Source organism: Motacilla alba, chromosome 17, assembly GCF_015832195.1.
Source record: "Motacilla alba alba isolate MOTALB_02 chromosome 17, Motacilla_alba_V1.0_pri, whole genome shotgun sequence".
Taxonomy (NCBI): domain Eukaryota; kingdom Metazoa; phylum Chordata; class Aves; order Passeriformes; family Motacillidae; genus Motacilla; species Motacilla alba.
In genome coordinates this window covers 6,115,615-6,130,813 of record NC_052032.1, presented here as the reverse complement: position 1 = coordinate 6,130,813, position 15,199 = coordinate 6,115,615, and the positions used below count along the sequence as shown (strand labels likewise).

General features: G+C 48.0%; 2 protein-coding genes across 3 annotated transcripts; one reads left to right on the top strand and one right to left on the bottom strand.

Annotated features, from left to right (window-relative positions):
* The first annotated feature begins 514 nt into the window (after positions 1-514).
* On the top strand, positions 515-5,517 carry LOC119709038 (torsin-1A-like). Its single transcript, XM_038156301.1, has 5 exons — positions 515-938; positions 1,142-1,407; positions 3,075-3,250; positions 3,361-3,488; positions 4,176-5,517. Exons 1-5 carry the CDS (start codon positions 728-730, stop codon positions 4,424-4,426), a joined length of 1,032 nt encoding a protein of 343 aa, XP_038012229.1. The 5' UTR covers positions 515-727; the 3' UTR covers positions 4,427-5,517.
* A 1,549-nt stretch (positions 5,518-7,066) lies between these two features.
* On the bottom strand, positions 7,067-13,623 carry TOR1B (torsin family 1 member B). Of its 2 annotated transcripts, none has more exons than XM_038156302.1 (5): positions 12,939-13,623; positions 11,379-11,644; positions 10,382-10,557; positions 9,270-9,397; positions 7,067-9,116 (listed from the first exon to the last, which is right to left on the bottom strand). In XM_038156302.1, the coding sequence occupies exons 1-5, from the start codon at positions 13,123-13,125 to the stop codon at positions 8,839-8,841; spliced, it is 1,035 nt and encodes a 344-aa protein (XP_038012230.1). In that variant the 5' UTR covers positions 13,126-13,623; the 3' UTR covers positions 7,067-8,838. The 2 variants fall into 2 exon arrangements, with proteins under 2 accessions (XP_038012230.1, XP_038012231.1); XM_038156303.1 differs by lacking the exon at positions 12,939-13,623 and adding an exon at positions 11,760-11,979.
* Positions 13,624-15,199: the final 1,576 nt, after the last annotated feature.

Genomic DNA, 15,199 nt, shown 5'->3' with positions numbered 1-15,199 from the left:
GCATTTTTTCTTCTGGAATTCATGCTGATGGGTTTTTCCTGGTTTGTGGGTTTTGGTGGTGCTGATGGCCAGATTGTCCCATCACTCAGAAGTGACAACTCCAGGGTGGGTAGGGACAACCTCTGATTTCACTTTTTCTCAGAGAAGGGGAAGAATTCCCATGTCCGGCCAGGGGTGAGTTTGCCCCTGATCTTTTGCCCTGTGCAGGTCAGCGGAAGATTCCTCGAACAGGTAGCCTTAAGCTGAGACAGGGGAGATTTGATTTGGATTCGATATTAGAAACAAAATTTCCCACTGTTTGGGTGGTCAGGCTTTGGAATGGGGTACGCAGGGAGGTGGTGGAGCACCATTCCTGGAGGCACTGGGTGGTGTGCGTTTTTGTGGTTTAGGGGTTACAGTGGCAGTGCTGGATGGACGGTTGGTCACGATGGTGTTAAAGGTCTCTTCTAACCATGACGATTCTTTGATTCCTCTATTCTAACACCCGGCGACACGGCCACAGAATGTAATGTTTATTAACTGCACTGCGCGAGGCCGCCTTCCGCTGGTGCCCGCCCCAACATGGCGGCGGCGCCTCGGCCCCTCAGCGCTGGCCCCGCCCGTTCCCGCCCAAACATGGCGGCCGCCCCTCAGCGCCGGCCCCGCCTCTCCCCGCACCCGCCATGGCGGCGGCGGAAGCGGCGCCGAGGGGCGGAAGCGGCCGCCGGGCGGCTGGGCCGGGCGGGCGATGAATCTGCGGCGGGGCGCGCTGCGGGCGGCCCTGGCGTTGGTGCTGCTGCCGCTCCTCACGCCGGCCGGCGCCGTGGAGCCCATCAGCGTGGGACTCGCCATCGCGGGCGCCGCCGCCTCGGCCCTCACCGGCTTCATCTCCTACCCGCGGCTCTACTGCTACTTCAGGGAGTGCTGCCTGCACCGGCACGACCCGCGCGCCGCCGCCGGTGCGGGACCGGGATGGGCTGAGGGGAGGTGGCGGGAGGGCAGCGGCGGCGCCGGGAGCCGGGCAGAGCCCGCGGGGCCTTCCCGAGGGCCGCCGCTCCTGCCTGGCCCTTTGGCCCCTGCCCGGGGCCGGCGGCCGCCACCGCGGGCGGGCTGAGCCCTCCCCGGCCCTCCCCGCCGCTGACGGTGTGGTCTCTCCACGCAGCTCTGCAGGAGAATCTGGACAAGAAGCTGTTCGGGCAGCACTTGGTGAGCAAGGTGGTTGTAAAAGCCGTGAGGGGTTTCTTGAACAATACCAACGCCAAAAAGCCTCTCGCGCTTTCCTTGCACGGGTGGACTGGAACAGGCAAAAACTTTGTCAGTAAGATCGTCGCCGAAAGCATTTATAAAAGAGGTCTGCAGAGTAAATATGTCCATCAGTTCGTGGCAACTTTACACTTTCCTCACGCTCACAGCATCAATCTCTACAAGGTAAGAATGAGTTGTGCTGCAGTGAGTTATAAATGGCACGGCATGATCAGTACATCAGACCTAGATGTTATTTTATATAGTAACATGTATGCTGTGCCAGCTTTGTGGTCTTCTGTGCAGAACTGTGTAACTAACATCCACCAGGATGCAATCTTCTGTACAGAACTGTACTAACATCCATCAGGATTGCTTTTCCCATGAATGTGAAGTTTTTTGTGTGTTTTGAGCCTCTCTTTAGGGAAGAGTGATATGGTTTAATTTCCATTCTGCACTTTGCTTAGAGATGGGACTGACTTAAGGATAAACACGATTCCTAGTTAGGTGATGTGTTGGTGGGCGCTGCAAAAAAAACCCAAATAGTTCATGACTCTGGGAAACAACCTGGTGACCCCCAGGTTTGTCAGGCACCATGGCAAGCTCACAGGGGCTCTCTGAGGCATCATTGTCTATTCTACTGCACACTGAGCAGGTTATTTAGTTTTCTATGGATCCATTTCCGAGCTGTAAAGCAAAATCACAAAATACTCTTCTGTCAGAAAGGTACAGGTAAATGTATTTGGAATTGTGTCAGTTCTGTAGGCAGGGAGATAGAATGGAGCAGTAGCTTGGATGTGTTTTATGGGGTTTTTTTGTTCTGAATTTGTTCACAGCACAGTTTGGATGAGTACACTGTCTTGTAGTACTGCATGTTGATACTCAGTTTGTGTGTGTTAAAAATAGGAACAGGATGGTCTGCAAACCTGATTTCCAAATGGAGGAAATAGACATTTTCTCTTTTACAACTTATTTCCCCCTCCTTTTAACTGAGCTATTTTGAAACATAGTGATGTCTTTCTGCATTTGTTGTGAGGTGAATACGCTGGGGAAATTTGCTGCCTGAGGCAGTAGGAGGAAGTATTGCTGCTTATCCCCAATACACCTGCACTCCAGGGACTGAGCAGAATAAATTAAAAGGTGATGAATCACTGAAAATAGTCAGAACCAGTTATTTCTCATTCATCTACCAGCACATCAGCCCTCTTCCCCCAGTGAATGCATTATTGATCTTGAATGTAGTACTCAAGGTGAAAATGCAATGCTGAAGTGAGAGACCCTTTCAGTGCAATAAAGCATTAGCCTTTCTGGACAGCAGTGTTGTAAGAAGGACTTGTAATTGTCTTCATTTAACTTCTGATTGATTAAAACACAGTTTAATTTTGTTTCTCCTTCTGCCAGTGATGGCAGGTGCAATTTCTCACTGCTGCTGCTGGGTAGCAAATTTAATATTGCTGATGTTAAGGTTGTTTAGACCACAGTGCTGCCAAAAGTCATCATCTGACTTGTCAGAGCTTGGCTTTGTTTGGCTGTTCCTTGATGGGACCCGTTTTTTGTCCTACTGTGCACTTTCATTTTTGCTTTTCATAGGAATATCTAGGAGAATTTCTGCTTCTCCTATCCTGTCTCTTGGCGTCTTCAAATTTTGCAGAACCAGCATGAGATTTTGTTGAGGTTTCATTTACAGCTTGTAACCATGTTTTAGTCAAGAAGCCAAAGCTATTAAAATGACACCACTGAAACAACTCCTTCAGGACAAGGTTCCATGAACAGAAAGTGCTTTTTTTTTTTTTTTTTTTTCTGTCTTTTCAACACAAAGTCTTTCAGCATCTTTTCACTTTTATGGCACTCAGGACCAGCTGCAGTCGTGGATTCGGGGCAATGTGAGCGTCTGTCCCCGGTCTCTCTTCATATTTGATGAAATGGATAAAATGCACGCGGGGCTCATTGACTCAATCAAGCCCTTCCTGGACTACTATGAGCTGCTGGATGGGGTGTCCTACAGACAAGCCATCTTCATCTTCCTCAGGTAAACAGTGGCTTCTCAGGGTTGCTGTTCTGAACACTCCATGCTTTTACTTCATAACTTCACCTTTTAAAACTAACCCCAGCTGCAATCTCTGCTTTCTCTTTACTTAGCAATGCAGGAGCTGAAAAGATAACAGAGGTAGCACTAGATTTCTGGAGAAATGGGAGGACAAGGGAAGATATCCAGCTCACAGATATCCAAAATGCACTCTCTGTGTCTGTCTTCAACAACAAAAATAGTGAGTAAAGCTGGGATTGCTTTTCAGGTGGTGAAAGTTACACAAAAGGGAAGGGCTGCATTTAGCTGCATTTTTACAAGCTGTAGTTTCTTCTTGATGTAGCCTCCAGTTTTTGGCTTGTGAGGAGCAAAAATGCAGTTTTGGGGCCTGCAGTTGGCTCCCAGGATGGGTGAGGATTCAGGAGCTCAGTGTGCACCTTGGCCACCGGCCTGTTTGCTGCACGTTTTGGGGGAAGTGCCTCACAGGTTTCCTCACACTGAACTTCTGGCGAAAAGAGGTTTTAACATAATTATGCTCTAAATTTAGCATTGGAAGCAAACTCACTGTGCTTCTTAAAAAGTTTAGATACAAGCTCAAAAAAAAGGAATGAGAAATCTGGTCTGGGAGAGCTGATAAGAGAGAAAATCTGTTTCTGTGTAGGTGAGAGAGGGAAAGGTATGAGACCAGCACCTGGAGAGCAAGGCTCAAGCACAGTCAAAATTCATTCATTCAGCCTAAAGGACCACATTTATGCGTCTGTCCAAAATTTTATGCACAAAGTAACATGAGAGGGGGCTTGTATTGACTTGTGCACTGTAGTGCCTAAAATCCTAGGAGAATTCTCAGCTGTGAACTGCCCCTTGCTCCCATCCAACCTCTGGCAGTGTTTAACTAGAGAAATACTAACAAACCTCTTTCCCTTTGCAGGTGGGTTTTGGCACAGCACCTTGATTGACAGAAACCTCATTGACTACTTCATTCCTTTCCTGCCTCTGGAATACAAACATGTGAAAATGTGTGTCAGGGTTGAGATTGAGTCTCGTGGCTACGCTGTGGATGAAGACATTGTGAGCAGGATAGCTGAGGAGATGACCTACTTCCCCAGAGAGGAGAGAATCTATTCAGATAAAGGATGTAAAACTGTGGATGCAAAGCTGGATTATTATTATGACTTCTAATGCTTTATTGCTCCAACCTGCAAAGAAGCAAATTTAACTTAATCACAAAGTGGGGGACCTGAGACATTTCATTTTTAAGTACTTTTTAAAGAAAGGAACACTATTTTTTAACTGGTGTGTAAATAAGCAGCAGTGCCTCTGCATTTTTGTCACCATCACAGCTCCTGAGTGCTTCAGCCTTGTACTGTGAAGGTAAGAAGGAACTGCTTTGGGAATTCCTGGATCTGGCAGGGCTGAAGACTCTTGAATCATGTGTGATCATCAGAGCCCTTTGGCAGATTCTCGACAGGTATAGAAGGACTGAGACCATAACCTAATTTTAATTGATTTTGCTCTGATGTGGATGATCTCTAGACAATATTGAGAATTTTAATCAAAGTTCCCGTGTCTCTGAAAGCCTTCATTGGTCCTGTGTGGGAATATGCATTAAAAATAGAACATGTGTCTTTTTGCCTTCAACAGCTTGGGTCCAGTAAAGATAAGGGGGGATTCTGGAATTTAAAAATCTGGGCATACAGTGCCATTGTCTTTTTCAAAACTGATGTCTAATTGAGTCTCCTATGTGTCAAACCGAGAATACAAAACTCTTTGTAGTGAACAGTGTTCAGAGAGCAGACTTAGTGTCACAATGAAGTGAGTTAAAATCCTGAAATGGCTCACTGCTGTACTTAGTTCCTGTTCTAGGTTAGTCTTCATGTTGCCCACAGCAGGCTCTCCCAGGAGTGATCTCAGGAGGGAGAACTGCTCTGGGAGTGGTGAGTCAGCTTCATGGAAAAGCTGCAATGTCATGGGAAATGTGTAGAGATTAAATTTTACACCATGGAAATTGAAAAGAGGTTTCTCTTCTTCACTTACGTGTTGAATTCTGGGGTCAGCTTGCAGGGTTTCCCTTTTTCATCTTCTCACCATACTGTGTGCTTTTGAGGCAGGGATGGAGGCAGATCTAAAGGCATTTGAAGAAAATAACCCATAAAATGTGTCCACTGAAGTTATTGTGAAGGGTTTTAGACTTGTTTCTGAATGTGAGGCACTGCAGAGGCTTTTTACATTCCAGTTGCTGTTCAAAATAAACTTTTCTCATCAGAAATGTATTTCTTAGCTACCTTCTGGTGGTTTTTGCATTCAGTGATCTGATACTAATTTTGCACAAATTTACTCCCTGTTGAGGAAGAGCACCCTGCATTCCTGGCAGTTCCAGCTGTGCTTGAGTACAGGTTCTGCTTCTGCTGTTCAAAGGGCAGAGATAGCACAGTCACATCTCCTCCTATCTGGTGAAACAAATCAAGCTTGGAGTGGAAACTGCACTTCTGGCCTGTTTATACTAATTACAGCCATGTGCTTTTTGTAGAGGCAGACTTCCTAGATGCATGTGTGCTCAATAAGGATGAACTTGTCTTGTAGAGACCAGTTAAAACCCTGCTGCTCACCTCCTCCTCCCACTGTGCTACCACTGCCTGAACACTGCAGGCTCTGTTTGAAGCCCCCCACATTTTCAGTGGCAGCATCTTGGAGTTTTCTCTGCAAGGGAAAAAAAAAAGGCCAGCGAGGCTCCAACTGTCCACTTGCTCTGAAGGTGTGTGATATGCAAATTATCAATCCTGCTATTTGTCAGCAAATGAGTGCTTTGAACTCGGGTATTTATCTGTTTCTTTGCCTTCCTGATTACAGCAAATAGCTGGCTAATGGGAAAAAGCAGATGTAATGGTGATAAACTTGGCCTGTGGTCTGGTACCAAGAGAATCAGTACAACCAAGCTGCCTGGTGGCTCTTCCAGGACTATCTTAGTTCTGCTTTGTGTGCTAGTACAGCATCAATACAAGTATTTGATATGCAGTGCTACCCCCAGTATCTCTCGCAGCCCCGAATTGCCCAGGGTAGATGGAAACTTCCCATGGAGAGCAGGAATGATGTGGGAAGGGTGGAGACTGCCTCTGTTTAATCTCTGTCCTGTTCTGCAGATCTGGCCAGGAGCAGCTCCATCTGGGTAAGAGACATGGCTGTGCCTGAAATCACTCCCAGATCTGATCCTTCTGATCCTGTTGTTATTCCTTCTCTGGATGGTTTCAGAGCTAAGGTCCTCACTTTCTTGCTAGGACTGGGTAACTTTGGCCATTATTCTAGTTAATAGGCCATTTAAGACTGGATCAGACAACTTAAAGGAAAGTGTCATGGGGGAAAGGCCTGCTGCCCAGAGGAACAGCCCATTGGCCAAGTGAGAGGAGCTGAGCAGTCCCAAGAGTGAGTTCTGTTCCTGCCAGTGTCCAGGACAAGCAGCTGCAGGCAGTATTCTGAGATCTCACACTGCTGATTAAGCAGAGGCCATGGTTTAAATCCACTGAAATGGGAAGTGCTGCTGTCCTGGCAGCCTGGCCCAGAGCCTGGTGTGCCCAGGGAGGACAAGCAGCTGAGCTGGCCCAGGAGTGGTGAAGTCCAAGTGACCAGCAGAGCCTGTGCTTCCCAGGCAGCTCCCTGACATTCCCTGGTGCATCCTCAGAGCACAACATGTGGGTCACAACTGACCCTTCAGTGAGGGGTGAGCTGCTGCCAACGGCTGCCCCACACTTACCAAGGAAGTGCAGCAGAAACGTGCAGTGCAGCTTTCTAGTACTTTCCTATATCTGAAAATGATTAACCAAGAGAGAAGAAGTAACTTAGGATTTATTCCAACTGCAGTACAGTAGTATTTAGTGTTTTGAAACAGCACAAATATTTTCTTTTTGGAGTAAGTGAAACTGGATGCAGCATATACAACTACGAATAAATCAGTTAGTAGGGAAAACATCACACTGAAAAGTGACAGTCCAATGTCCCAAGGTTAATGGCTTGCTAGTGTTTGGCTCTGGAGATTGCATCACTGTGAACAGCTTGCCAACGTTTGACAAACTCCAGTGGGGCTGTAAAAGGCAACCAACACTTTAAATTTAGAGCTTGACATGAGCGCTAAACTCTCTGTTGTAATTTGAATTAACGTAATTGTAATGACACCTATAATTAGCATTACCTCTTAAAGGAAGTTTAAGAACAAGTGAGGGAATAGATGATGCAGCATTAAAACAGCCCCCTCCTTTGTACCAATTTAAAACCACAGTACAACCAACGAAGTGAAAGGCACTTCTGTCTTGCATTACAACATTCGATACACAAGTGCTGGGAGACTAAGAGTTAAAGCTTGCAACAGCGTTTAACACCCAGCCTCCCCACTGGGTGAAGGTTAAATTGATCTTTCCCAGCTTCTCAACTCATCTCTCACCCTTTCACACAGGCATTCTTTTATAAAACATACCTAACTAGTGAGGTATAGGCTTGTTGCTGTTGCTTACATTTCAGCATAAAAATACACTATCAAAAATAATTTCTTCCATTCAAGTGTCTTCCAACAGTAGCATCATCCACACCTTGACCAGCAGGAGCAGCAGGGAGGGACTAAAGACCTCACAGACTTCAGGCCCAGGAGCCCACACAGATTAATCTGACAAACTGCAACAGTTGAATTCTCATGATTGATTTTTTGCTTAAGTACAAAAGACTGGCCTGGTATGTTGTAACAGACCTCTCGAATGGGTCCCTCGGTTTAGGAAGACCTGGAGTCACAAATTTACTTAGTCCATTTAAAGAATACTTCAACAATTTATTTTTCCCCAAAAGAAACATGGGGCAAGCTCTTACTTCCTCTTCCCCTGCCCTCTCTCTATTATTTAGTAACAGATTTATAGGAGCTCATAATGACTTCCCTGTCATTATTACTGTACTGGGAGATGGAGGATGTGCCCAGCTGAGGCACAGGAAGACTTCTACCATATCATCTTCTTACTGCAATGCACCAAGGAGTTCACCCTGCAGACATGATCACAGTTCAGAACACAGCACACATCCCTCCATTTCACTGTGAATGTCAACAGGACCACGTACATGGAACAGAGTACAACTATCTGGAAAGAATTCCTCTGTTTTCCTTTGTTCCATTCTAGTTTATGTGGAAAGAGGAATTAAATACTTCATAATCCCAGCACTTGGAACAATAAAGCAGGAGAGGCTGTACCCAGTGCTGTGTGTCAAACTAGAAATTCTCTATAGACTAAAAGAAAACTAAAGGGGCAACACTGGGATACCAGCCAGCTTAGAGATGAACAGGCTGGATGGGACTGTGAGTGACCTGATTCAGTGGAAAGTGGCCCTGCCCATGGCAGAGGATGTCACTAGATGATCTCCAAGTCCCAATTCTATGTTACATAAAAAAAACCCCAAAAAACCAAAAAAAAAAAAAAAAAAAACCACCCAAACACATAAGCTACAAAGCCCATACAGCTCATTCTGGTATTTTCACCATACTCCCTGCAACAGTAAAAAAGTGTAAGTGCAAATACACAGATTTCCAAAAGCTCTGAAAGTGCTGTGGAGACTCAAAGTGGAAATCAACCCCTGGTGTTCGTATCTCTCATCACAAGGTCTTCATGAATATCCAGCTTGGCCTGTACAGTCTTGCAGCCTTTATCAGAGTAGATCCTCTGCTCCTTGGGGAAGTAGGTCATCTCATCAGCCACTTCCTGAACAATCCTCTCATCCACAGCATAGCCACGGGCTGCCATTTCAGCCCTGACACACATCTTCACGTGCCTTTGCTCCAAGGGCAGGAAAGGGACAAAGTAGTCAATAAGGTTCCTGTCAATGATGCTACTGTGCCACAGCCCACCTGGATAAATTGGGGGGAAAAAAAATCATAAGAAGGAGTTTTTTAAACTTGATCCTGCATATGACAGGATCCACAAGCCAGGCTGGATTCACAGAGCAGTTTGTCTCAGCCATTGAGGAATGAATTTCCTATTTTTGGGGCAAGGTGACTTACTATTCTTGTTGTTGAAGACTCCTACAGACAGCAAGGGCTCCAGGTCTTTCAGCTGAATATCTTCCCTGCGCTTTCCACTTGTCCAGAAGTCAAGAGCTGCTTTGTTAATTAAATCACCACCTGCATTGCTGATCATAAAAGAAAAACATACAGTGGTGAAAAACAGACGCAAGTGAACCAGAATTTCTTTTGCAGCCTGTTACACATATTGCTAATCTCCTTGATATCAAACAAATCATCAAAAAGAATCCTGTAAGCCAAAACTTAGGGAAAGTCTCTAGTTCCTTAAGTAGTCATCAGTGTGTGGTGGGTTGCCCCCAGCCAGCAGCCAAGCACTTACACAGCCACTTGCTTACTCCCTCCTGCCTCAGTAGCATGAAAAGAGAAAATAGGAAGAACAAAAGTCTGAAGACTTGTGGGTCAAGATAAAGATAGTTTAATACGAGGAGAAAAAGAGGAGAAAAAAACCCCAAGGAAGACTAAGGAAATCAGTTACCACCCTCACAGCCAGACAAATGCCCAGGCAAATGCTGGCATCATCAGAAGAACCATCACCTTAAAGATGAAACCCCACTTTTTTTCTCACCCCTGTTTTTATTACTGAGCATGGCATGCCACAGTATTAAATGTCCTCCTGGGCACTTCAGGTCAGCTGTCCCAGCTGTGTCCCCACCCATCCTCCTGCCAACCCCAGCCTAGTGTGGGAAAAGCCTTGAAGCTTTGCAAACATCATTCACAAACACTGGTGTGCTATCAACACTCTCAGAGCCACAGATCCCAAACAGCACCAGACCAGCTGCTCTGAAGATATTGAACTCCATGCCAGCAAGGTCCAGTACTTGGTACACCCATCCCAAAATGTGAACTCTCTTATGTCCTGTGCTCTGGGCCAGCTTCATGAGCTCAGCACGCTGCAGTGGCCAAGCACAGCATCAGACCTGCTCCACTACAGCCACAGGCACAAGTTCAGACTGCTCCTCACTGTCTTTGCACAGAGAATCTTCCTTCCAGAGCATTTTTTGCTCTTCTTTGAATGAGGTGCCCAAGAAGCATCACTATCATCATAAATAAACATTCAGTATCTCAGAATGACAGAAATTGGTGCCACAGACCTGAGGAAGATGAAGATGGCTTTCCTGTAGGACACCCCATCAACCTCCTCGTAATAGTCTAAGAAGGGCTTGATGGCATCGATGACACCCGGATGCATTTTGTCCATCTCATCAAAAATGAAGACAGAGGAGGGACAGGCACTGACATTGCCTCGAATCCAGTTCTGCAGCTGTTCCTGGAACAAGAGGTTGAAAGCCACTGAAAAACAAGGTCTTTACTGGATGTACTGCAAGACTCTTGTATATGACAGATGATTCTGGGGACACACTATTAAATTTCAGTATCCCACACTCACTGGCTGGTGAATGAAAGAGGAAAAAACAGAGAAAATGGTAGTGGGGGTCAGCTGTCCAGGCTGTACCCCCTCCCCATCTCTTGCCCACCCCAGCCAGCTCGATATGAGTGGGAAAAACAAGCAAGCTTTGAAGCTGTACAAGCACTACTGTAACAGCCCAAACACCATGTGTGCTCAAAATTACCAACACTGTTTCAGTCATAAACGCAAAGCATGGCCCCCGCAGGGGCTGAGGAAAAGGTGCCTTCCATCCCGGACAGCCAGGATAATGCAGCTGGAACGAGAAACTCTCCTTGCAGCGAGCACGGGAATGAATCAGCAGCAGATGGCATCAGTGAGAGGGTAGCGCTAGGAAACGGAAACTATCTCGGGTTTGATTTCTCGGCTTTTTGATGTCTTTTTCTTTATGCATGAACTTCCCCTTCTGTCCCTCCTAAGCACCAACTTTGGAATTCCCAGCTGCACACCTCCAGCTGTCAGGCACATGAATCAGAATATTCTGAGTTAGAAAGGACCCACAAGGACCATCGAGTCCAGCTATAAAGTGACTGGCCCGTACAGGGATCGAACTCACAACCTCGGCATTGTCAGCATCATGCTCCCATCAGCGGAGCTCATCCCGGCGGGAGAAGCGCAGGACACCCCCAGCAGCGCTTCAGGCACCCGCTGGGGTACCCGGGCCACCTCCTGCCCCTCCTCACCTTGTACAGCTTGACCTGGTCGTGGTGGGGGAAGTGCAGGGTGGCCAGGAAGAGATGGACGAACTTGCTGCGCAGGCCGGCGGGGTGGACCTGCTCGGCCAGGATCTGGCTGAGGAAGTTCTTGCCGGTGCCGGCCCAGCCGTGCAACGACAGCATCAGCGGCTTCTTGGGGCTGGGGTTGTTGCTGAAGCCCAGCACCGCCTTCAGCACCACGTCCTTGGCCAGGTGCTGCCCGAAGAGCCTGTTGTCCAGCTGCGCCTTCAGCGCTGCGGGGAGAGGGACAGCTCAGCACCGCCGGTCACCGCGCACGCCCCGGGCCGCGCTGCCCCGGTGAGCGGCCGAGCTCGGGGGCAGCCCGGCCGCCCCCCGCCCCCGCCGTACCGCTGGCGTTGAGGCGCTGCCCGGCGCGGGGGCAGCACTCCACGTAGCTGCAGTAGAACCTGGGGTGGGACAGGTAGCCGGTGAGCGCCGAGGCCACGCCGATGGCCAGCCCCACGCTGAGCGGCTCCAGCGCCGCCAGCCCCGGCAGCAGCACCCACAGCAGCGGCACCGAGCGCGCCATGGCGGCACCGAGCGCGCCATGGCGGCCCCGAGCGCGCGCGCCGCGCCCACCGCGCCTGCGCGCCCGCGCCTCCCCGCCCCGTGAGGGGCCGCCGCCATCTTTGTGCCGGGCAGAGAGCGCGGCTCCCGGCGAGGATACGGCGCGTCACCTGCTGCCAGCTCCAACGGGAAATTAAACCTCCAGTGCCGGCTCTTTGCTAGCGAGGAAGCGTTACTTTAGTCTGGCCAGGCCGGCCAAATTGCAGCCTCCACACAGGCATCGAGTTTTTTTATTTATTTATACCTTTTTAACAAGCAACGGAATTATTACTCATCAGTTCTAAGTTACATAATTTTCTTCCATTAGTTACTATTCTACCCTCTATTACTTATTGATTTCTCGCTTCTTATGCTAATTAGTCCATGATTTTAGTATTTTTAGTATCTTTTTCCTCTGGTAGTGACTTTACAATGAGTCTTTGCTAGTCTCCGACAAAATGTCCTTGTGGTCCAATTTCTGCCCTCCAGGTGCTCACCCTCAACAACACATATTTCTCTCTCAGGCTTTATTCATTGAGGTGTATCAGAGTTACTTTACCAAAACGTAAAGTGTCAGTATTTTCCCAAGCTGTGTTCCCTACTTGTTGATCTGTGTCATTGGCAGCACCAGGAAGAGCCTGATCCACCTTCGTGGATATTTCGATATTTACACACATTGATGAGGTCTGTCAATGGCATTTGCCACCCTGATGGTGCCATAAACCAGCAGAGCCCATTTCTACCAATATGAACCAAGAAATCAGCAAGGAAAACGCTCCTGCACTGCTCAGAGAAGCAAGACACGCAACTTCTTGTGGGATAAGGATATTGGATTAGTCTGCCTTGTAGACTACGGAGATATATTAGGTCTCTGCCTTGTAGAGCTGCTCTGGGTGGTGATCCTTATCTTCCACAAGCCCACCAAAGGAAGCTCTCACCGCCCTGTGAAGGAACACCAGCTTGGCCTCGCCACTGCCTTACCTTTGAAGTTCACGGTGCTATTCCTTTTGCAGCACTCCTGGAAGCGGCACTTGAGCCAGGAGTCGGAGGACAAGAGATGCCAAGCCATGAGAGCGCTTCCCGCAGCGACCGAAAGGCTGAGAGGGTCAAAAGCCGGCGTCAGGGTGGGCACAAGAACAAAGATTACAGCAGCCTTCAGGAGCTTCATGGTGGGAGCTGCCAGCCAGGCTGGCTCAGCAGGAAAAGAAACCAAAACAGAAACTGCAGAAAAACTTCCTGGAGCGTGGAGCCTGGGGCTGCTGAAGGGGCTGGAAGCCAAGTCTCCTGTAAGCTGGAGGTGTTAATGAGTTAACAGACTTATCACGCTGCTCCAGGAGAACTGAAAGTGTTGTTGAACAGAGCGCTGCATAGGCACAGTGAGAGTTTCACTAGAACAATCCCAGCTCTGATGGGAGGAGGACTGGAACCTCTCAGCATCTTAACCGAGGTGCTAATTGGGCTGGTGATTAACGGAGAACACAGAGATGCTTGTTTTGGGCTTAATTGCGAGTGGTTGTGCACACGACGTTACACAGCCCGAAGATTTCCGTAGCAGTGCTTAGGGCTCTGCAATTCGCAGCACTGAACGTGTCGGAAAGCTGCTGTGTAAAACCAAGTCCTCAGAGCAGATATTTTTTTTGTCTTGACAACTTCACTATCTTCACTATCTCCCCACCACCATCACCACCAAAAAAAGGAAAAAAAAAAAAAAAAAACAAAAAAAAGTGTTTGTTTTCTCAGCAGACACTTTTTTTTTCCCATGAAAATAAGTTGTGAAACGCATTTTCAGCAATTCCCATTTTATTTTTAAAATCTCATTGGAGAAACACCGAGCAGCGTTATTTAGTATTCAAAATACCTGCTCAAGAGTTGATGACTGTCTTGACAAGGGCGCCCGGTGCTGCCGACTGCCGAGCAGCCAGGAAGTGCCGTTGCTCCCTGTTGGAGAATCCAGGCTGCCAGCCGCCAGAGCCTTTTGGGGGACACAGTTCAGACCCTCGGTTCCCCATTCCAAGGATGAAATGGGGTTTCATTCCTGGGTTTGCCCAGGCGTCCTCCAAGCCCCGGGGTGTGCTGCCAAGCAAAGAAGGAGCTGGGTTTCCAGGGCTTTCCAGCTGCTATCTCCACTTGGACACCCAGAGTCCAGAGGCAGGAACTGGCAGTGGGATATGGCAGTGGAATCCATGGCGCCTGGGCTCTCTTCGAGCTCCCTCGGAGACAAGTTTTATCAAGGTGGTTTAATACCGCTGAAAATGCTGGGAATTCTCCGGTCTCCTCTTTCCTGTGCATCTGTCCGTGCTGAACGCTAGGTGGGGCGTCAGACACAGGGTTTGGTCCATGCGAGAACAGTTCCTGCAGAGAACTGAGTCATGTTTGAGAAAAACAGAAATGTGGACGCCCATCTGCAGAGCTGACAACTTGTGTTGTGAAACGTGATTTCTTGGGACACACAGTAACCCGGCCCGCGGCTGCTGAGGGATCGCAGAGAGCCAGAGCTATGAGAGCCGTTCCAGCAAAACAGCCAAAGTCATCCTACTAAGGAAGGTGAGGAGTTTGGATAAAGAAATCAGGCTGTTCAGCTGGGATCTGCAGATTCTCATCTGTCCATCTGATCACAGTGTGAGCAGGTTGCCTTTTATTTATTTTATTACAGTGTGAGCTGGTTGCCTTGCTCATCTCTCAGGCTTCAGCAGCTATTTCCCCATTCCCCTGTAGAATCAGCGTGGTCCAACAAACACTGATGTGGACTGTCACCCCCGAATCTCTCCAGGATGAAGGGTAGTGCCATGTTGTGTCTTGCAAAGGGTGAATCAGTTTCATGGCAGAGTCTTTTCTGACTGATGTATGAAGGGGGTGTCCTGAGCAAATTTTTCATGGTGCTCTTGTGTGTTTTCACAAGGTCTCAACAGCTTGGAAGGGACGGCATCTCCCAAAACACAGATGAGAAATGCAAAGTGATATGCTAGAAGCAGCACAGAGAAGGAGAATTACCTCATCTGCAAAAAGAAGGGGTAGCATGAGATACATCTATAGATCTTCTCCTTTCCATGTGGGAGGGAGGTGGCATATATTTCCTATACAACAATAGGATGTATGCTGCATAACAGGTACCAGATGGGTGTTTAAATAATCTTCAGCTGCTGCATGTCATGCTGTTATCTCATTATCCGTTACAAGTTAAATGGGTTCAAGCTGGGCCTGGACATGGATGAGATGTCTAATCGTGGTGGTGAGGCTGACAT

Excerpts from the sequence above, each read along its gene's own strand:
- LOC119709038 (XM_038156301.1), top strand. The coding sequence starts at position 728 with ATGAATCTGCGGCGGGGCGCGCTGCGGGCGGCCCTGGCGTTGGTGCTG. Across the intron at positions 939-1,141 it reads CGACCCGCGCGCCGCCGCCG|CTCTGCAGGAGAATCTGGAC; the intron begins GTGCGGGACCGG and ends CTCTCCACGCAG. Across the intron at positions 3,489-4,175 it reads TGTCTTCAACAACAAAAATA|GTGGGTTTTGGCACAGCACC; the intron begins GTGAGTAAAGCT and ends TTCCCTTTGCAG.
- TOR1B (XM_038156302.1), bottom strand. The coding sequence starts at position 13,125 with ATGAAGCTCCTGAAGGCTGCTGTAATCTTTGTTCTTGTGCCCACCCTG. Across the intron at positions 9,398-10,381 it reads GCCATCTTCATCTTCCTCAG|CAATGCAGGTGGTGATTTAA; the intron begins GTCTGTGGCACC and ends TTTTATGATCAG. Across the intron at positions 9,117-9,269 it reads AGTCTTCAACAACAAGAATA|GTGGGCTGTGGCACAGTAGC; the intron begins GTAAGTCACCTT and ends CAATTTATCCAG.